The sequence below is a fragment of the Ovis aries genome, chromosome 3, assembly GCF_016772045.2.
Source record: "Ovis aries strain OAR_USU_Benz2616 breed Rambouillet chromosome 3, ARS-UI_Ramb_v3.0, whole genome shotgun sequence".
Taxonomy (NCBI): Eukaryota; Metazoa; Chordata; class Mammalia; order Artiodactyla; family Bovidae; genus Ovis; species Ovis aries.
In genome coordinates this window covers 5500299-5521547 of record NC_056056.1, presented here as the reverse complement: position 1 = coordinate 5521547, position 21249 = coordinate 5500299, and the positions used below count along the sequence as shown (strand labels likewise).

The 21249-nt window shown below is 48.4% G+C and overlaps 1 protein-coding gene across 4 annotated transcripts in view; it reads left to right on the top strand.

Moving 5' to 3' along the window:
• The window catches only part of NUP214 (nucleoporin 214), an 89965-nt gene extending 71183 nt beyond the window's left edge, over positions 1–18782 (top strand). For 2 of the 4 annotated variants that reach the window (XM_012161056.4, XM_042248050.2), the window contains exons 31-36: positions 5643–5799; positions 10089–10241; positions 14120–14291; positions 16062–16201; positions 17064–17088; positions 17587–18782. In XM_012161056.4, the coding sequence (XP_012016446.3) occupies positions 5643–5799; positions 10089–10241; positions 14120–14291; positions 16062–16201; positions 17064–17088; positions 17587–17620 (681 nt within the window). In that variant the 3' untranslated portion in view covers positions 17621–18782. The remainder of the gene's footprint in view (positions 1–5642; positions 5800–10088; positions 10242–14119; positions 14292–16061; positions 16202–17063; positions 17089–17586) is intronic. The other 2 variants (XM_012161064.4, XM_042248051.1) reach the window with 2 other exon arrangements.
• Positions 18783–21249: the final 2467 nt, after the last annotated feature.

The window sequence follows — 21249 nt, the reverse complement described above, 5'->3', positions numbered from 1 at the left end:
TGGCATAGTCAATAGAGCAAAAATAGATGTTTTTCTGGAACTCTCTTGCTTTTTCCATGATCCAGCGGATGTTGGCGATTTGATCTCTGGTTCCTCTGCCTTTTCTAAAACCAGCTTGAACATCTGGAAGTTCATGGTTCACGTATTGCTGAAGCCTGGCTTGGAGAATTTTGAGCATTACTTTACTAGTGTGTGAGATGAGTGCAATTGTGTGGTAGCTTGAGCATTCTTTGACATTGCCTTTCTTTGGGATTGGAATGGAAACTGACCTTTTCCAGTCGTGTGGCCTCTGCTGAATTTTCCAAATGTGCTGGCATATTGAGTGCAGCACTTTCACAGCATCATCTTTCAGGATTTGAAATAGCTCCACTGGAATTCCATCACCTCCACTAGCTTTGTTCATAGTGATGCTTTCTAAGGCCCACTTGACTTCACATTCCAGGATGTCTGGCTCTAGGTGAGTGATCACACCATCGTGAATATCTTGGTTGTGAAACTTAGGGAGATGGAAAAAAAGACTGGACAGAACATTCGTAACCTGTACAACAGTGTAAGGCAATTCAGCAAGGTGTCATTAAGAGTCTTAGAAGGAGAGGAGACAGAATGGGAGAGAAGAAAATTTTTTGAAGAGACAATGGCCAAGCTTTTTTTAATTTGTTGAAAAACTGGAACCCACAAATGCAATAAACTCTGTGACTCTGAAACAGAGTAAATATCAGAAAACCACCCTTGAACACATTTAGTTAAACTTCTGAAAACCAAATACAAAAAGAAAAAAAACTTTTAAAGCAGCTAAAGAAAAAAAGAGTGATGACATAAAGAGAAATAATGTATTGTGCAGTTAATAACAAGGTATTAAATATATGACAACCATAGCAAAAAAGCAAAAAAAAGTTTGCTACCTTGGAGTAAATCAGTGCTGCTCAACTGGTGTCTATTTTCATCCCCAAAGGAATTTCACAGTCACAGTGTCTGGAGACTTGTTTGAGCCTCATGAGTGGGGCTACTACTGTAGTCATTTAGCCAGGGATGCTGCTGGACATTCTGTAGCCCTCCAAAGAATTATGTGGCCAAAAATGTGAATAATGTCACTGTGAAGAAACAATTAGGAAGACAGAGATTTTTTTAGAACACAAAACACAAACCATAAAAGAAGAAATTGAAAAGTTTGTTGAGGTTTAGTCACTAAGGTGTGTCCAACTCTTTGCGACCCCTTGGACTGCAGCACGGCAGGCTTCCCTATCTTTCACCGTCTTCTGATTTGCTCAAACTCATGTCCATTGAGTTAGTGATGCTATCCAGCCACTTCATCTCTACAACCGCTTCTCCTTTTTCCCTTACTCTTTCCCAGTATTGGGGTCTTTTCCAGTGAATTGACTCTTAGCATCAGGTGGCCGAAGTATTGAAGCTTCAGCTTTATCATCAGTCCTTCCAGTGAGTATTCAGGGTTGAATTCCTTTAGGATTGACTGGTTTGATCTCCTTGTTGTCCAAGGGACTCTCAAGAGTCTTCTCCAGCACCACAATTTGAAAGCACCAATTTTTTGGTGCTCAGCCTTCTTTATGGTCCAACTCCTACATCCATACATGACTACTGGAAAAACCGTAGCTTTGACTATATGGACCTTTGTCAGCAAGGTGATGTCTCTGCTCTTTGGGGGTCCATCGAGTCCTGAAGCCTTGCTTATCAGATCTCTTCCGCATGACCTTGTCATGGGTGGGATCTCCTGTGGTGGCTCCCGGCAGGAGATCAGTCCTGGGTGTTCATTGGAAGGACTGATGCTGAAGCTGAAACTCCAATACTTTGGCCACCTCATGCGAAGAGCTGACTCATTTGAAAAGATCCTGATGCTGGGAAAGATTGAGGGCAGGAGGAGAAAGGGACAACAGAGGATAAGTTGGTTGGATGGCATCACCCACTCAATGAATATGGGTCTGGGTGGACTCTGGGAGTTGGTGATGGACAGGGAGGCCTGGCGTGCTGCGGTTCATGGGGTTGCAAAGAGTGGGACACGACTGAGCAACTGAACTGAACTGAAGAACCAGCCAGACCAAACGTGGACAATATGTAGAACAACTTGATTTCTTAATGCACTGCTGGTGGGAATGTAAAATGGTGGGATCACTTTGGGAAACCATTTGTCAATTTCTCAGTAAGTTAAATATACACTATTTTTTATGGTTAGCAATTCTAGGTGTTTACCCAAAGGAAATGAAAGTATTTGTTCACAGGCAGACTGGTGTCAGAATGTTGCTAGCAGCTTTAGGATAGCCCAGATATTCATCATTAGGAGAATAGTCGACCCTGTCATCCTCATGCAGTGGAATACTACTCAACAGTAAAAAGGGAGGGACAAGGCCTGCAGCCACATGGATGGACCTCAGGAGCATATGTTGGTCTAGCCAGGTCAGTTAGGCAAGAAAATGAAAGAAAGGTATCCAGAGTGGAAAGGAAGAAGTAAAACTATATATGTTCAGATAATATCATATATAGAGAAATCCCAAAGGAATCCACCAAAGGACTACTAGAAGTAATAAATGAGTCCAGCAGGTTTGTAGGATGCAAGGTCAACGTATAAAATTTTAATTGTCTTTATATACATTTGCAACACACCATCCAAAAATGAAGTTGAAATTAAGAAAACAATTCTATTTCCAGTATCATAAAAAGGAGTAAAATATCAGAAATAGTCAGAAGCACAAAACTCTGAATACGATAAAACACTATTTCAAGAAATAAAAAATGATCAAAATAAATGGAAGGACATCTTATATTTATGGATTGAAAGATTTAGTGTTGTTAAAATGGCAGTAGAGAACCAGGGCTGGGAAAACTAACATTCATGCAGGAATTCAGTAATGAGTAAGAAAGACAAAAGTGGCTGTGTCCATAGAGCTTACCTTTGATGGGACGTGGGGGGATCAGTCTTTGAGAGTTTAATTTCAGATAATTTTAAGCACTACGAGGAGAGGAACTTCTCCGGTAGTCTAGCGGTTAAGACTCCACACTTCCTATGTGGAGGGTGCAGGTTCAGTCCCTGGTCGAGGAACTAAGATCCCACATGCCATGTGGCATGGCCAAAAAAAAAAGCAAAAAGAGTACTGTGAAGAGAACAAGATGATGTGGTAGTGTTCAGGGAAGCTTACTTGGGTCTAATTGTCCGGAAATGCCTTTCTGAGAAAGTCTCATAAATCTCTCTTTTTACATTTGTTTCTTTGATTTAGGATCAAGGCAGGTTCATTCACTGAGACTGATTGATAGGTCTCTTCAGGGTCTTTGATTGCCCTTCCATGTCTGTCCTCCTTTTCTTTTTCCTCAGAATACAGCTGTTGAACACAGCAGGTTGTTGGTCCTGTTAAGATCGCCGCACTCCTGTTCTGATTGCATCCCTGTGGTGTAGCTTCTGATTAACTTGTTCCTCTGTCCCTTCCTGTGAAATGGTGCTTGGGTCTGGAGGCCGGATGAAATTCTCAGGGTTTTTGGCAATTTTTAAATTCTGGATCTTGAACACTGACTCCCTCTTTAATGGTGTAAATGTACTGTTAGTTTTTGGGTTGTGGTAAGTTTTTTACGGTTTCTGTCTTGGAGCTTTACACAGTGGATGGGATGATAAGATGTCTGCTTCATACTAATCAAGGATCAGGGGCAGAACATGGGGCTATGGGTGATGCTCAGCTGGCTGTGAGTCATGGGTGAAGCTAGGTGGTGAGTACGTGGGTTCGTTGTGCCCCTCCATAGGTACTTTCAAGATCTGCCATAATTTAAAGTTCTTAAAACTATTATTATTTACTCTAATTAAAATGAATGGGCTATTCTAACCCACTTCTGAGGATGTAGTTTAACTGTCAGTTCACATTCACTTCAGTGAAGTGTTACCCACTTCTACTCATTTCTACAGATAGCCATTATTTTTTAAATCATATTTTTTAAAATAGAGTGAACCATCTGAAGTTGCTGGGGTTTGTGGGGCTTTTTGTTGTGGCTTTTTTTTTTCCTTTCCTATAGGACAAAAAACGGTCTATCTATTGGCAATTTTCCTGTTTCAGCTGGATCCATGGAAGTCAGCTGAGAAACCTGGTATTTTCTGTTTTCCACACACATGCATATTTGTCATGTCTTCGTCCCTTTGGAAGTCACTTCACTAGTTATCAAAGCCTGTGCTCTTATGATTGGATTTCATTCCAAGTTTTAAAAATCAGTCATTGTTAAATGGGTATAGTAAACAGTTTCGGTTGTTTTTAAAGAAGTTTAAAGGGGCAGAGGTGGGGGGGCGGGAGACAAGCAAGTACCTTAAGTAGGTTGCCCTCAGATAAAAATGAGCCTGTCCTGTTCAAGGCACAAAAGAAGGCGGGGGATAAAGGGTGATGCTGAGAGATGGGCGGGGCCAAAGCACGTAGTTTCTTTTCAGAGTTTGTAAGCAAGAGCGGAGCGACTTGACTGCTGTCTTCAAGTGTTCTTCTAGCAGCTGTGTGAGCAGGGTCACAGGGGAGCAGCATGCCGGTGGCCCCTTCCTGCGGTCCAGTCTTGATCGGGCAGTTCAGACTGCGGGTGGCGACTGCATCCCCCCAGAGCAGGGGCCTGCTGGGAGCCTGTCTCAGGGACCGCCCGTTAGAGGTCTGGCTTCTTTGGGGGATTAAATGATTGCGTGTAAAGACCTTAGGAAAGTGCCTGCACAGAACAAGTGCTCAGTCGCTGGCTGGTGGTTGTTGAAATACCAGCAACCATTTCTGAGCATGTCAGCTACATTTGAGGCACTTTTCTAAAGGGCACTACATTTCCAGCTGATTTATGTCACCCAGTGTTGGGAGGTGAGTAGTTTATTTTCCCATCTTACAGAAGAGGGACTTCGGCACCTCTCCACCTATGCACCCCCCCTGGAAGGGGGCTCCTGTTAGGTTCCTGCGCACAGCGGCCCGTCTCTACTGGCCCGCTGTATTGTTCATTACCAGCCAGCGAGTAACGTATCTAACTAGTGTTAATGGCCCCTCAAATCTGGCACCCATCTTCCTTAAAGAGCTAGTTCCTCAGCAGAAGTACGTGTGGTGCTGGGTCCAGCTCTGTGTCAGCATGCGCCTACATTTAACACCTTCAGAGTGTGAGATTTGCAGATTTGGACAGGATTCAGCTGTGGTCATCATTTCAACAATGGAGCTAATTTAAGCTTATTTCTGCAGCACTGGGAAAGTCATTATGAAATAAAAGTGCACAAATTGGGAGAAAAGACTGTGTAAATCACTGATAGTCGGTTGCTGATGAGTTCAGCCAAACACAGGATGAATGAAAATAAGTGACGCCCATCATAACCTAGAAATGTGTGTAACCCTCACATTTGGGGGAGCTCCCGAGGCTTGGGTTTCCCTGCCCCAGGAATCAGGGCAGGTGAACTGTTCGGGCTCCCACCTACCGCAAGTGATGTTTTCAGAGAACTGGCAACGTAGAATAACTTGAGAACGTGTGGTTGTAGGATCATTCCATCCGGAGTTCAGCTCCCTCTCTGGTCGTTAGAACATCTGCACCAGCACTGATCAGCGTTCCCTTGCTCGTTCCGTCTGCACAGCTGTGAGCTGCTCTCTGTGGACGGGGCCTGCCAGTTTACCGTGACCTCTCATCCTCCCTGGCTTCCTGTCCCTTTTGTCTCCTAGCAGTCGTCCTCTTCCAGTGGCAGTGTGTTTGGGTCTGGAAACGCTGGAAGAGGGGGAGGCTTCTTCAGCGGCCTCGGAGGAAAACCCAGCCAGGATGCAGCCAACAAAAACCCATTCAGCTCGGCCAGCGGGGGCTTTGGGTCCACAGCTACCCCAAGTAAGTTCAGAAACTTTCCTGGTCTCTGGGTCCCCTGATGTCATTGTCATTCTCCTGGCAGTATCAGAGCTTCAGTGACAAGGGTAGCAAGGGAGGAAAGGTCTGGAAGGCCCATTTAAAATCTCTCCCCCAGAGCAGTGCGGTCTGTTTTGATTTTGTTTTTCATTTTGGGGTTTTTAATGAGATGTCCTATATAACCATGAAAAGACATCAGAGCTGCAGGGAGAGAGGATCTATGCACTGAGCTACTCCCATCGTCTCTCCCAAGGCCCACATTGCTCTGTTTCTTAGGACTGAGATGACTTGAAATGAATGCAAGCAGACAAGCATAAAAGAGAGCAGCCGAACAGGCTGGGTGTGCTCGGAGGAGCATCTGGATTTTCATTTGTGTTGGACTTGCTTTGAATTTGCTTTAAAATACAGCTACTGTAGAGAAATGTCACACAAAAGTTGAAGCCATCATTATTTCCCAGCTCTTACACTTTTGTCTTATTTTCAAACGAAGCTGTATCTTTGTGCTGGCACTTTCTTCTTCAGCTAATTCCTTGTTGATCTGTCTATTCGTGATTGGAACTGAAAGAAATTTGTTTGTTTAAATCTTCTAAAAAAACAATATTGTGTTGCCGATGAAGACTGAGTTGGGAAGTCAGGCACCTGTCAATCTTCATCTTAGCTGCTCTCATTAAATATGCACCACCAGAAGCTTCTCTCATCTGTGTGATGATTACATGATCGCTCATTGGGAAAGACCCCAGTGCTGGGAAAGATTGAGGGCAAGAGGAGAAGGGGACGACGGAGGATGAGATGGTTAGGTAGCATCACTGACTCAATGAACATGAGTTTGAACAAACTCAGGGAGATAGTGAAGGACAGAGGAGCCTGGCATGCTGCAGTTCATGGGGTGGCAAAGAGCTGGACACACCTGAGCAGCTGAACAACAAGGCATCGGGCGCTAATGTTCTCCAGATGGGACAGAGGTTTCCTTGATGATGAGGCTCATGTAGTTACAAGCAAAACTCTCTTTCCTGAGACTCACATATTGACAGATCAGTTATTTTGATGTCACTGTTTATCTAGTAATATGTAAGGAAAGATTGTAGTGAAGATACACACACATCTTTAAAGTTGCAAAATTATATAATCAGAAATTTTTGTTCTGCTAGTAGGAATTTAGAACCTAAAACAGAGAGATCTTAGAACTCGAGTACATTAACAGTTTTTGAAAACTGTAGGGTTGATTTCCTTTAGGATTGACTGGTTTGATCTCCTTGCTGTCCAAGGAACTCTCAAGAGTCTTCTCCAGCGCCGCAGTTCGAAAGTATCAATTCTTCTGCACTCAGCCTTCTTTATGGTCCAACTCTCACATCTGTACAGGACCTACTAGAAACGCATAGCTTTGACTCTATGGACCTTTGTCAGTGAAATGAAAACTCTGCTTTTTAATATGCTGTCTAGGTTTGTCATAGCTTTTCTTCCAAGGAGCAAGCATCTTTTATTTAATTTTATGGCTGCAGTCACTGTTCACAGTGATTTTGGAGCCCAAGAAAATAAAGTCTGTTACTGTTTCCGTTTTTTCCTCATCTCTTTGTCAGGAAGTGATGGAATCAGATGCCATGATCTTAGTTTTTTGAATGTTGAATTTTAAGCCAGCTTTTTCACTCTCCTCTTTCACCTTCATCAACAGGCTCTTTAGTTCTTCTTTGCTTTCTGCCATTAGGATGGTGTCATTAGTTTCAGATGTGACCGTCCCCATTTTATCAATAAAGAGATAGATTCAGAGAGAGGGTGTGGGCTTCCAGAGGTAACAGCCATTAAGTAGTGTAAGAGGGGTTTCATCCAAGCATGTGTTCAGAGCTCTGATCCACCGTGTTGCCTCCTGAGATCTTCCAGCTCCGCCATGGAATGGAACCCCTCCCTGTGCACCCTGTCTGACGGCCCTCATGCTTGCTTTGCATGGCATTCATTGAACACGCTCCCCTGCAGATAGATCAGAGCACAGATTGGGAGGCCAGCCCCTCCCCTGTTGACATTTAGACCCCGGGCCGCGTAGTCCTGGAGCTGCCCTCCTTAGCCCTGAAAAATAATTGGAACTAACTATGCAGTGATCTCAGAAGACAAGCTAGGGATATGACTGGTGCTTGGTGCTGGAGTGTTCTGTATCCTGAAGTTCACACTGCAAAGGTTTCTTCTCTCTTTCTTCCCGGGAGACTCTACCAAAGACACAGGTAACCCCTGGGGCCATGTGAATTATGTGTGAGGAAACCTTGACTCAGGAAGGCTTAGTCCTTTCCTGTCGATTATTACGTTTTCTAAGCCAGGGCTGACTGCACCACTCATTTATCCCCCTGTAATGTCTTTGAACATCCTAAAGACCAAGGAGTCTTAAAGAGATAAAGGGATAAAGAAGCCCAAAAGCTTGTAAATGTTCTCTGACCTCCCCGGAATTCAGGTCTTCCAACACGGTTCCAGTAAAATCATTTCACCTCTGTATTTCTGGTTTCTCCAAGAGGAGATCTAGTCTCTAATCTTACACTTGAATTCGTTTGTTATTTGGAATTTTTGCCTTGTTAGCACTAACAAAGTCAGAAAATCATCGCCCTCTCTTCTTGAAATACCAAATGAAAGGAATGGCTGGGAAGCCTGGTTTTTGTTTCCAATATCAGACGCACCGCCATTGAAGGGATCTAATGTAATCCTCAGTCACCTTGGATCAGGAAAGGATCAGACTGCTCAAGAGGGCATTTTGCAGGCTCCACTAGGGGATACGTAGCCCCCTGGGACCATATATGATGGTGATGAAAAGAAATTTGCTACCCACGCATGCTGTCAGTGCCTGACATGCTCACAGCCAAGCTCTTAGACTGTCAGCAATAGTTTTACAGAACAGGTGACCATGCCGTGGTCTGGGGCTCTGTGTTACTGGCGCATGGAAATTAGAGATGGCTGGGTCCCTGAGATGAGGCTCTGCACTTGCTGGATTCTGGATCAAGAGCATTGAAACCAGAAGTGTTAACAGAGTTGCATCTCACACTGGGGTTGGATTGGCAGCAGAGCAAGAAGAGAGGCCCTGACCTTGACAGGTTAGTGGTGGACCCCCTCTTCAGACAGCTAATCTTGGAGAGTCACCCTCCACGCTTCTCCCATCCATCACCCTCCCTGTGAGCACCTGTCTGGCCCATGCAGGTGTCTGTACATCTCTCTTGGTGCCGTGCAGTCAGCTCTCCACACACACCCAGAGCATGTCATTGCAGCCTCCTGTCCCTGCCTGTGTCTGAGCAGTGATCCTCTTTAAAGAGAGCGGTTTGCTGCCTTACTGTGGGTGCAAGCTCATTGTAATAAAACACCCATCACAGCAGGGTGGGGAAATGTGAGTCGCCCCTCCCCGCTCCTCCCAGTAAAGGGTTAAAGAAAAATTCCTGTTACATAGCATGCTGTGTGTACTCCCTAGGAGCGTCCGTGTTTTTGACCTTTGGCAGTTTATACGTTGCCTGTCAGATTTGCAGTATCTGTAACAAAAAACTTGACCCCCATCTTGATTTTTAGGAGCTCAATTCCTTTTTTCCTTTAATTCTTGGAGCCAATTCAGCTGAGGGAGCAACCCACCATATAAGCATCTAAAAGGTCAAGGGCTTACTCTGAACCTCTTAGAAAGAGGAAGTGGGACTGGAAGTCCTGCTGGCCTCTTATGTTCTTCAGAACATCCCGAGCTTCCATCCAACCAGAAGGAGGAGCAGCAGGATCTTTCCTATTCTGCCTGCATTCTCTGTGCAGAGCCAGCAATGGCAGGCATGTAAGAGTAGGATTGGAAGTCAGTGTGCTCAGTTTGAATTCACTCTAGCTTTGTTTTCTCTAGTTTTGACAAAATTTGAAGTTGGTCTTCATGTGAGGAGATCCATGAACACCAGCCCCATTCTTCAGAAGCCGAGTCTCGTGTGGCCGTGGGGTGGGCCCCCCGTTGGACACATCTGCTACCTGTGGGCTCACAGGTGCATTTCTGCAGAAGAGCCCTTCCTTGGAACCTGTTGCCTCCCTTTGTTTTGTGCCTGTAACATCTTATCAGGAAATCCTGAGCCTGGGCACTGGAATGATTACAAGCTTGTCATGAAGATACATACACATCAAAGGAGGTTTCTGTCTCACTGCCACCCAGCATCCTTGGGTTCTTGACTTCTTTGTCACGCCCTTCTCCCCAAATGCCTAGTGAGATTTCTTCCTTCTCTGTTTTGAGGAGTACGTAAGGACATCTTTCTTCCTCTGACTTCCGTCACACATGTTCTTCATCTCTTCAGATACATCTAACCTGTTCGGAAACAGTGGAGCCAAGACATTTGGCGGATTTGCCAGCTCATCATTTGGAGACCAGAAGCCTGCTGGCACTTTCAGCTCTGGTGGAGGAAGCGTGGCCTCCCAAGGCTTTGGGTTTTCCACTCCGAATAAAACAGGTACTGCTCTGCCTATTTGCTATGCTTATAGTTACACGTGTATGTAATATGCATAGACTTTTGGAAGCAGAGCTCTCCAGGCTGGTTCTCGAGGGAGGTGACTGAAATGCAGATGAAGATACTCTTCCGCCAAATTCATTCTCTTCATTGAGCATCTACTACATTCCTGACACTGCTCTCTGTCTCTGGAGACGTACTAAGCACAGAATGCATGTCATGCAGCCCTGAACAGAGTGTAGTGTCTTCATAGGGAAGAAAACATTGTGGATATTTACAGTTGCATTTAACAACCAAAGAAGGGAGCCTATAAGACTGTAACTTGAAACATAAACAGGAAAGCATCCTGAGTCATATTTGCTTGGGTGCCCATTACCTGTGATGGGTAAGACAGATGGTCTGTGTAATTTCTTATGTCTATATCATTTTGTCCTACCCAAGTCAGTTTTTTTTAAACTTTTTATCAAGTATAATCACATAACTATATCACATGCTCTTGTATGTATGCAGTTTGCATAGCATAATGATACAACACAATTAATTTTCACTTCTGAATATACCTACCTAGGGATAAAGAACATTGCAGTACTACTTTTTATCCCAGCATCACTTGTAAAATGTATATTTGTAAACTGTGTGGCTTTTTTTTATAATCGTGTATTATTATACTTGCAATTAAAGATTTTAAAGAACAGTATATATTTACCTGCAAAAAAAAATCCTTCATCTCTGTCAGCTGCCCCATCTATCCTATTTCTGTGTCTGAGCTCTACAGAGGGGCTGCATACCTGCCCTTGTCTTGTGGAAAATTGTGTGAAAAGATTTTGGGGGGCAAGGAGCCTTAACCTGCTGAGCAAGCAGTTTGTTTAAGCAAATGCCCCACAGGTGAGCAGGCAGGATGCTTCCCCGGGTGTGTGTTGGGGACTCTGTGTGGGGATTGCAGAGGAAGGACCCTCCCGAAGGAGCAGCCTCCTGGATGCCTCTGACAGGGGAGCGTGGCTGCCCCGAATTAGTACCTGGAATCCCACCTTTCAGAACTGAAGTTACTGCGGTTTCCTAATACACTGGGCACCTGTACTCAGACCTGTGCCTGGCGTGGGTATGTCTTTGCTAGCTTTTGATGCTCTCTCCTAGAATCTGAACTGGAATAGGAATGAGCACCGCAGCTGCATTTTGCAGCTTTGAGTGATTTAAGAACACTTCCTGCAGAGAGTGATTTAAAAACAAAAGGGCTGCAAATCTTGTGGTCCCAGTTAACAGGGCAAATAGCACTTGACTAAGACAGTTTGTTGTTTTTTTTTTTTAAGATAGTTTAGTTTATTAATCATCAAGACCTTTTAACTTATCTTTTGAGGAACCTGATCATGTTTTCTTCAACTCTTGCGTCCTCTCTGTTGTTCTTATCCTGGGGTCACGTTCCAGTTGAGTTGAGAACTTGACCCTTTTGTTTTCTCAGTCTGAGAGAAAATGCATCCACCCACTTTTCAGACTGGTTTTTCCTATTTCATGACTTGCCCCATGGAACCACCTCGATTGAGGACTCCAGGAATTTCAGATTGTGGGTTTGGGTGGGTCTCTAAAAAATTCCAGAAGCAGCCCTCCTCCCTTGAGTACAGTTGCAGTAAAAAGTAACACCACTGGAGATGATTTGAACAGAGGACAGGAAGTAGAACAGACTGACAGTGACCTGCTGCCCCAGTCCACTGGGTCATGCCATGTTCTGCCGCCGGAGTTACTGGCTTTGGTGGCAGTGGAGGGGGCAGCATGGTGGTGAGGTGCTGGGTGGTCGTGTGGTCACCCTGCCTTTATTCCCATCTAAGCTCGGCCGCTCACCAGTGGCTCATTCTAGACATGGGGCATCCTCTCTGAGCCTCGGTGTCCTCCCCTGTGAAGTCAGGGTCCCGGGTTTACAGGGAGGATTGAAACTGGTGAACAGTACCTGGCACGTGGAGGGCCCTCAGTAAATCGGATGTCTTATTGAGTACTAAACTCCTGTCTCTTTTGGAGAAGAAAATCATGAAAATGTAAGCATCTAGTAAAATTGGAACCCTCAGCATCAGGAGTGAGCTGTCTGTCTCCAACAGTGAAGCCCGGATCACCGTTCATTCTCTTCTCTAGTCTAGCTGTGAGGTGGATCCGTTGTTTTGGGGTGTTGTGTGTACCCGTGTAATCTCCTCTCTCCACCCAGTGTACTTTCTGTATCATTGTGACTTCTCATTTTTCACTTACCTTCCACCAGGAACTCTGAACAATATTGAGTACAAAGTACTAGGTGAAGGTCTGTGTGTCCAGGAAGAAAGTGTAACCAGATCCGTGATCAGTCTTAAATAATTCAACTGCAAGGGTTTTTTAGCACTTTTTTTTTCCAGTCTGTTATATTCGTAACCCAGCAGTCTCCATTATCATGGCTTGGAATTTCACTCAAGGTTTTAAAATACAGACTGTAGACCCAAACGTGAGCCCGCACGGAAATCACCTTCTCAGTTGTGCTCCTGCTGTTCCTGGTGAATGAGCAAATGACCGAACCAGAGAGCAGCAGCTAGCTAAGGCGGTCAGCTGCCAGCCTTTCACATCCAGCGTTTGCTCTTGCCTGATGCAGGCAGCAGAAGCTTGTGGGTGATTACACTCATAATAAGAAGGCCTGGGTGATCCCTCTAACACCTGGATTCACTTTCCACTTGGGCGAGAATGAGGGCCCCATCTCGCTGGTCCAGTCGCCTCCTGGCTTGGCCTGGGCCACCATTCCTCCCTTCAGAGCACACCTCTTATACCGTTTTGCCGTGTTCTGTTCAACAGACGCTCGGCGAGTGTCTCTGCTCGTGTCCTAGAACGATGTCAGCAGAGTCTCGGGTTTGGGAATCCTCCTCAGGGGCAGGAAGAACAGTCAGGCAAGGGCCTTCCGTCTTGCCACTTGGCAGGCATCTACCAGTCGGGGGAGGCGGCCCCAGGCGCGCCTGGCCCTTCATGTGCGGCTACCTGCGTGGACGCCGCCCCTGTGGGCCTGTGTCCACGTGAGCAGCAGTGCCGGGAGCCTGCCCACGGGCTGGTAGACTCAGGGCTCGCCTTGCCCGCTGATGGAGGGTTCTGTCTCATTCATACAGCAGCCGTCCTCCAGACAAGAAACACAGTGTGCCTTTTTTTATTGAGTAGTTCCTGACTGCAGAGAGAGAGCTTTTTGTTAATTCGTCTGTGCAGGGAGAGGGAGACTCCTGAGAGAGACGGAGAGGCATCAGGCTGTAAATAAGTAACGAGCTCCTGGCCGAGCGCCAGCGCCCCGTGGCGCTGCGTCTCCTCGGAACGCAGCTCGCAGGTCCTCCCTGAGAGGGCACCGTGAGCCTCTAATTTGTGTTTCTGTGAAGCTAGAGACCTTGCCTATGTGATGATAAGTAATAAACTCTGACCATTTTGACAGCTGGGTAGGGATTGAATCTCTTGCATGTGACTTTTCAGTGAAGAGTCTCAAAACATGGCAGGGGGGCCAGGTGGGGGCCTGATGTGGCCAAGCTGGTGCTTCGTGGCAGTCGGATCTCACAAAACGTGGCGCTGAGGAGTCCAGCTTGCCTCTGGGAGGGCCCGGGGAGCTCACAGACAAACATGAGGTCTCCTGGGTGCTTAGAACTCCAAGATGTGCTCCTACGTGGACCGCAGACCCTTCTGCTGGAAATGGAGGGGGTGGCGGTTTGGTTGGGTTTGGGTTTATTACTTTGCTGATAGAAGGGGTGTTGCCCTTTGCTATAATTTTTTGAATTTGAAGTTCTAATGTATTTTCCCCTTTCTCCTTCTTCCTCTTTTGATTTGGTTTCTCACTGCTCATTGTCTTCTCTTCCTGTCTCCTCCTTTATTTCTCCCTGTTTCTCTTTGTTTGCCTCTGTTTTGCTCAGGTGGCTTCGGTGCTGCTCCAGTGTTTGGCAGCCCTCCTACTTTTGGGGGATCCCCTGGGTTTGGAGGGGTGCCAGCATTCGGTTCAGCCCCAGCCTTTACAAGCCCTCTGGGCTCGACGGGAGGCAAAGTGTTCGGAGAGGGCACTGCTGCCGCCAGCGCGGGAGGATTCGGGTAAGCCCCCCGGGAGAGGCCAGAGGAAGCCCCCAGGCTCAGGTCAGCAGAAGCACTGGGGCCCAGTACTCCTGTTTTGAAAAGAAAATTCTTCTGTTTCCCCTTTTCTTGACTAAGCTGAAATTCCCTTCCTCAAAATCCGCAAACCAGTCACTCCGGGATTCCTGTTCTCTGCAGGGATAAGGCCAGACTCTGTCCAGTTCTTGCTGGACATGAGCCACGTTCCTGTCCCCTGATAGGTGTCTGGCAGATCCCTGCTCTCCTAGCAGAGCTAAAGGATTGGTTAAAGGAAGAAAAACAGTCTGCCCTTACTGCAAGATTGCCCCTCGTGTGGTGACTTGTGTTAGGAAATTCCGAATGAACAGTTTTTACCAAATTCTTTTCTCTTGCGATTGCTGTCCCTGAGCAGACAGCTCCTTAAGCCCCCTGCTGCACTGCAGACCCTAGCGTGGGACTCCCACCCACAGTCCCCGGGCCAGCTTCCACAGGCACCGTCTGGGCCCTGGACACGTTGCAGAGTCTCCAGGGCCGCTCTGCCTTCAAGGCTGCTCTTACTGCTTGGTGTATATGCTCACTTGAAAATGCCATAGTAGAGATTTGCTCCAGAGGGCCCCAGAAATTCAGTCTGGTTACCAAAACCCCAAGGAGAAAATAGCCTTTACCACATCACAAAATCCCAGTGAAATATATGTGGTGATGACTACAAAGTGTCTCATTCGAAGGAAGTATGGATATCTAAAGTTACTGTCTGCTGGGCCTTTCACAGCCCTCAACCCTGGCTCGGGACTCGTAACACTACAGAGCTGGCGGGTGGGGCCAGAGCCGTTTGGGAGCACTGTCAGGGCACATGGGATGAGTGCTGGCAAAGCGGGAGCATCTTTGTCTCGAAAGTAAACTCAAATGGAGCCCTTGCTCACTACCTCCTCACCTCTCCATGAAAGAGGCTGGTGCAGACATGCTGGCAAGTTTCAAGGAAAGTGAGCCAGTTGATACATTGCTTCTTGGATTTCATGTAGAGACTGATGGGTCTCTTAAGCTGCTCCCAGGAAGTCAGGAAACCCGAAATTAAGGAAAGCTTTGAAAGGAGAGTTGGGGTCGACTTAAACCAGTTTTCTGGCAGGTTCTGACAGATACTGTTTTCTGCAGTGGCCGCCCAGCACATGATATTACAAAGTTGCTGGAAGGTTTGTAGTTGACTGGGAATCTTGAGGTTTTTATTTATTTATTTGAAACCAGCTATTTTCTTCACTAGCAAAAAAAAGGATCAGGTTCTGCCCTGGCCAGGGGCTCGCCCACATAAATCCTGACTGGCTGGTTAGTTCCGAGTTGTCCAGCAGAATCAAGCACCAGTTTTGGTGGGACATCTCCCAAAGAGCCCATCACCGTTCTTCAGGTCCCCGTCGTGAGTCTGTCTCTGACCCTGGCTGAGACCTGAGGGCTTCCCACAGCCGTGTAGGAGAGGCCTGAGGCATGGGTGAGATTAGCCCAGGACCAGTGACGTGGAAGTTCCAGACAGCAGAGGAAAACCCAAACACTGGACAAGTGGGGTTTCATACTGCAGCCCTTTATTTTTCTTCACGAAGCTGAGGCAAAGGTTTGCTCTGGGCTCTAGCCTACTTTTTCTGAGAGGCTGCCAGTTTAAACCAAGCTCATCACTTCGAATCATGTATGTCGTGCATCCTGAGACTCGGGAGGGGGGCTGAGGCTGTCGGGCAGCAGAGGGACCGTGTGGCCACGCTAACCGCAGTCTCCATTCTCACCGGGACGCAGGTTCGGGAGCAGCAGCAACACCACGTCGTTTGGCACCCTCGCCAGCCAGAACGCACCAACTTTCGGATCGCTGTCCCAGCAGTCTGCTGGGTTTGGGAGCCAGAGCAGCGGATTCTCAGGCTTCGGATCAGGCGGAGGAGGTGGGCAGCCTGACCTCTCCCTACACTGTGGTCTCTCCTTTTGTTCCCCCAGTAAATGTCTGACAACCCTCACCCCTACCCTGACCCTCCAAAAGAATGAGTGATTTTACCTGGCCATTCAGTCTGGTACTTGAAAAGCTGAAAGTGCTGGAAAGACACAGTGTTCTTTTTAGGTTTTAATTAGACTTGTAACACTGTGCTGTTTCTTACCAAATAAAGAAATGGCTGACTTGACTTTTCTCTCAAGATTTGAGGACCCCAAAAAATATCCATTCTAACTAGACCTTGATGTAAAAGTCTAAACCAGAAGACTCAAAAGATATAGAAGAAAGTAAAAATAAGAGGTAGAAACTTTACAAAATGTCTTTCATTTGACACCCTACTTCTTCAGATAGTAGAATATCTTTGCAGCACACTTATGAGATGCAAAAGTTAGGTATTGTTATTATTTTACAAATGACACAGAAACCGCAAGGGGCCAGTTTGCTCAAAGGACTAGACAGTGAGCAGCAGGGCTGGCCCTCAAACCGAGTGTCTAGCTGCTCTGGCCTCAAGGAGAAGAGAGAGCAAGTGGATGGGGAAAGTAGAAAAAGCACGTTTTCTTGATGAAATGAGTTTGTGTGGCATCAGCAACAGTGAGAAGAGGCCTGCCGTGACCCTCTGCTGGCCACGGTGGAGATGGGACGGACCCTGAAACAGCCAGCAGACCACGCCCCTTCCTGCCCCCACCCCCTCCCGGCCTGCGTCTTGTGGGAGGAGGGCTTCCTATGGAGACACAGGAAGGGGGCCAAGGCGCCCTAGAGACCACCTTTGCCTTTCAGGCGTCTGTGTGTTCTAACTGCACCCTTTTCCTCTCTTTTAGGATTCACCTTTGGATCTTCTAACTCGTAAGTACCCCTCTTCAGTTTTGAGTCATTAAGTAAGGGTAGAAGCCTGTGCGGTATGTGAAAGCAGTAGTTTTGGTCTGTCTGTACAGTTTGGTATCTATTTTTCCTGTTTAAAACCTTGTTCTGGAAATGGCATTTCAGCAGCAGGTTTTGGGCTGTGTGGACTTGCTGCTCTCAGTAGGCATGTGGCCGGAGGTTCCAGGCCTGGCCTTCTCCTGGGCCATGTGTAAGAGAGAGGACGGTGCCTTCTGCTGAGCAGAGCCTGGAAGGCAGAACCCGAGAGATGCTTTTCCTTATTTCCCTGTTCATTCTCAGAAGCGCCCTGGGCTCCAAGCCCATCCCCAAGTCCTGTTTTTCTGTCCTCACTTTCTGCGTCTGTGCAGAACTGCCTGACACTGGAAATTCCAAGTCCTGCTCTTTGAACACAGGCAGTTGCATGAGCTCCGGAGCCCTTCCTAGAGCAGTAGCTGACCTGCCTCTCCCGGCGCTTCCTTGCAGGTCTGTCCAGGGCTTTGGTGGCTGGAGAAGCTGAGTGGGTGTTGGCACTCCTTTCCATCCCTGTGACCCGGTGCGTTCTCAGCTCCCCTTCTCTGAGAAACTCTGCAGCAGTCCTCTGAACTGGATGCTCTCATTGAAATACACCACCCCCTCAAAGAAACAGCAGAAACCAAACTCCAGAGATGCCTGACTGCGTGTTCTGCATTGCGTTTTGTGTTGGTTGTCCCCCCCTGCTATTAAACTATTCGGTCTGTATCCACACGGAATGTGTATGGGCCTCCTCCGGTCACAGGCAGGGAGAAAGGTCCCCCATTTCTGGGCTCTGAGGAGCCTGCACCGCCTGCCGGTAGCTAGCAGTGTCTCTCTGCAGAGGCGGCCTCCAGAAGGGTCTGGTGCGGGCTGTGGCCAGGCTGGCGCTTCTCCCAGACGGTCCCCCAGAGGAAAGAGGTCATGTGCCTGCCAGCGCCTTTCTGAGGCCGTGACTTGCTGTCTCTTCTTCACTTCTTTCTGCTGCTTGGCATCAGGCCCCTCGAGATGCCAGTATGGCGACTAGTTGGAGGGAAAGAAGCTCACCGACGCGGGCATTAGCCAAGTCTTGGAAGCGGCACAAGCCCCTCAGAGCGCGGGCAGCTGTGAGGAGCATGGAAGCAGCAGGGCCTGCGATGGCGGCGCTGCCCTGGGAAGCCCTCAGCCCCTCTTCCCAACTTGGCTCTGGGCGCTGAGCATCCCACAAGTGATTCTCACGCTCTGGCAAGGAGGTGGGCAGTCAATTGAGAAACCGCTTTCATTCCAGCAGGCGCTGGTGATGTGGTTGACCGCCCCTGGCTCCTGTCTGTGAACTGCAGTGCTTGCAGACCTGGGTAGGCCCAGGAGCTGAGACGACATCGCTGCTGCCCTTGGCCACCACACGCGTGTGCTAGCGTGGCCTGGAGGTCGAGTTCAGTCTCGCTGAAGTGCTTGTGAGGCAGAGTTCTTCAGATCTGGGCGTATTTAGTTCTTAGGCCTGTGACACCCTAGGCGGTTTCTGACAGACACTGCCTTGCACCAGGCGCAGGCAGAAGCGTATGTTACCTTTCAGGCTCAGAGTGGGACAGCCTGGCCATTAGCAGGGGAGGGGTGGAAAGGGACAATTATTTAGATTTTCGTATACTGGAAAGTTTTATTTTGAAACATTCTAATAAAAGTTTTCCATGCGATTTAGTGTGTCACATTGCAGCCAGCATGGCCTTGCTGCTAATGTGGGCTTGTGGGGAGGGTAGACCTCAGCGAGGAGCCGGGGCCACAGCCTTCCCTGCCGGCCCCTACTCTGCCAGGGGCTCTGGGTGACGCAGACCCACAGGCCCCAGGCCGGCAGCTTCTGGTTCAGCCGGACTGAGATGGGGCCTGGACGCCTCGGGCTGAGGTCAGCAGTTTCTGCCGCTCATCAGAAGAGGAGTCTGCCGGCGCAGCACGCTGGGTTTCAGGAGCCCCAGCGCAGGATTGGGTCCCTGGTGACTTCCCCTGGTTTCTGTGCAGTTTGTGAAAGAAGAGTGAGCCTCTATCCGTCCATTGTACTATACAGGGCGTCTGCCTCCTTCAGAGAGCCTGGACTTCAGTCCTATCATGGGGACCCTTTTGGTCCTCGAGGAATTGAAAAGCTCGTCTCCACCTGTTCTTGCGGGAGGCCCCTCAGCCACAGAGCTGGTTGCCAGACGTCCACATGCCTGGCCCAGGGTCCTTTCCTCCCGGGCATGTGCTCCTAACGGGGCCATCTTGAGACAAAGGACCTTTGTCACGGCGGTGGGCCAGTGGCAGGCCTGGCTTTCACGGAGCAGTGTGACTGAGTGACAGGTGCTGACCTGCCCCAGCATGTCCCCCTGCTGACCGGCACCCACACAGAGCCATCTCCTGCCCTTCTGTTTCCCCCCAGAGGCACTTTTTTATAAATAGAAGCTGGTTTGGCCTAAACCCTTGACCTCAAATTCTCTGCTTAATCCCCCATCGAGGTGGCATGTGACATCTCTCCAGAAGGCTGTATCAGCTGTGCTCAGCCAGATAAGGTCCTGCACTCACCGGAGGGCGGCAGCCCTGAGGAATGCGCGGCTGGTGTAAGAGCCCCTGCGAGTTCCTTTTTTGGGGTCGATTTCGCTGGTAGGTGGCAGGGGTCATCTCAACACGCAGCCAACATGCATCCTCTGAAACCCAAGCTCCCAGGATATCAGGCGGGGAGTGCAGCCTGCCCAGGGAGGAGGTGGCGGGGTTGCGCCTTTCCCAAGTAGGGGCAGACAGAGAGCAGCCGGTGGAGGGAGGGGGGTCGTGCCCCAGGGAGAAGCCCAGGGCGGGGGTGCCCCCAGCTCTCGCAGAGCGGCCAGTGGCAGCAGGAGATGGGCAGTCACAGCAGGCTGGCTTTGTATCTCTGCTTGTGTAACTCAGGAAAGGCAGGAAGGAAGAGGAGGATGGCAGTTTAATGAGCTAGGTCGTGTTTTGCTAGACTTTTCCAGACCTAAATGTCGTTCATTCATAATTGGTGCTTCAGAAGGCATTGCAGTGATTTGAGGCCAGAAATTGAATTTCTCAGGGGCCAGATGAACCCAGCTCACAAACTGGACGCGTGAACCAAGTCCCTTTGCGTGTAGCTGTGGCCGTAGCACCCCCAGTACCTGAGCGGGTGGCCCCTCCATCCGATCCCCCCCACCCCGCCCTGTCCCCACAAGCACCCTGGTACTGTCTTCAGCTTTCCTTTCCGTCTCTGGCAGCCCCCAGAGATGTTTCTGAGTCAGGTCTCTGGCGCTGTGGAGAGGGTGTGGATGTTGCAGGCTGATCTCTCACCCTCACTGGCTCTGGGACCGGGACCAGTTTTCCCTTTTAGTCTCCCTTGGCAGTGAAATCCCAACCTTGGGGGCCCTTGTGAGGATGAAAGGAGGGTCCACCCCTGGAGCACCCAGCACAAAGTAGGTTCTCATTAAATGGTGGCTCTTCAGCCTACAGACCTCACCCTACGTCCCAGGTTAACAATTTTAGATAGATCCCCACGTCAGCCTCATCTGGTTTGTGATGGGGGGCATCTTCCACCTGGCTGTCCAGCCCTAGGCTTAGCAGATAGGAGACCACTCTGGGTGAGGGGTCATCCCCGCTTAACGAAGCTCCAACACAGGTGGGGCCATTTCCGCCTGAGGTGCTGGCCCAGCAGAGCTGAGTTGGTCCCTTGAACCTGTTTCCAACAAGCTTCACAGGTGATTCCCACGAAGATGGTCCGTGCTCCACGTTTAGAGACAGTAAATACTTTCTCCCGAGGGAACATTCAAAAGAGACTCTCATTCTCATGGACGTGTTTATTTTGTCACAAGTCCAGGGTGAGAAATCGAGTACCACGGAATGACGAGGAATAACAATAGCGTTGACAGATCTCAAATCAGGTGCAAATCTCCAACCTTGGCCATTAGGTTTTCTTACTGGCAGAATGGGAGTGTATCAGGGCTAGTGCAAGGCACGATGGGCTCTTTCTTAATGTAAGCTGATATCAAGAGGTTTTTAGAAGGTTTGGGTGAGAAATTGGCTGCTCTGATTAAAGGACATGGTCTAGGGTGCTCTGTGTTACGTACCCTCTGAGCCGCCACAGATGCCTTTGTCATGCTGGCAGACCAACTTTTCAAAACCATTAAAAAGAAAGAAAAGGACACTTCT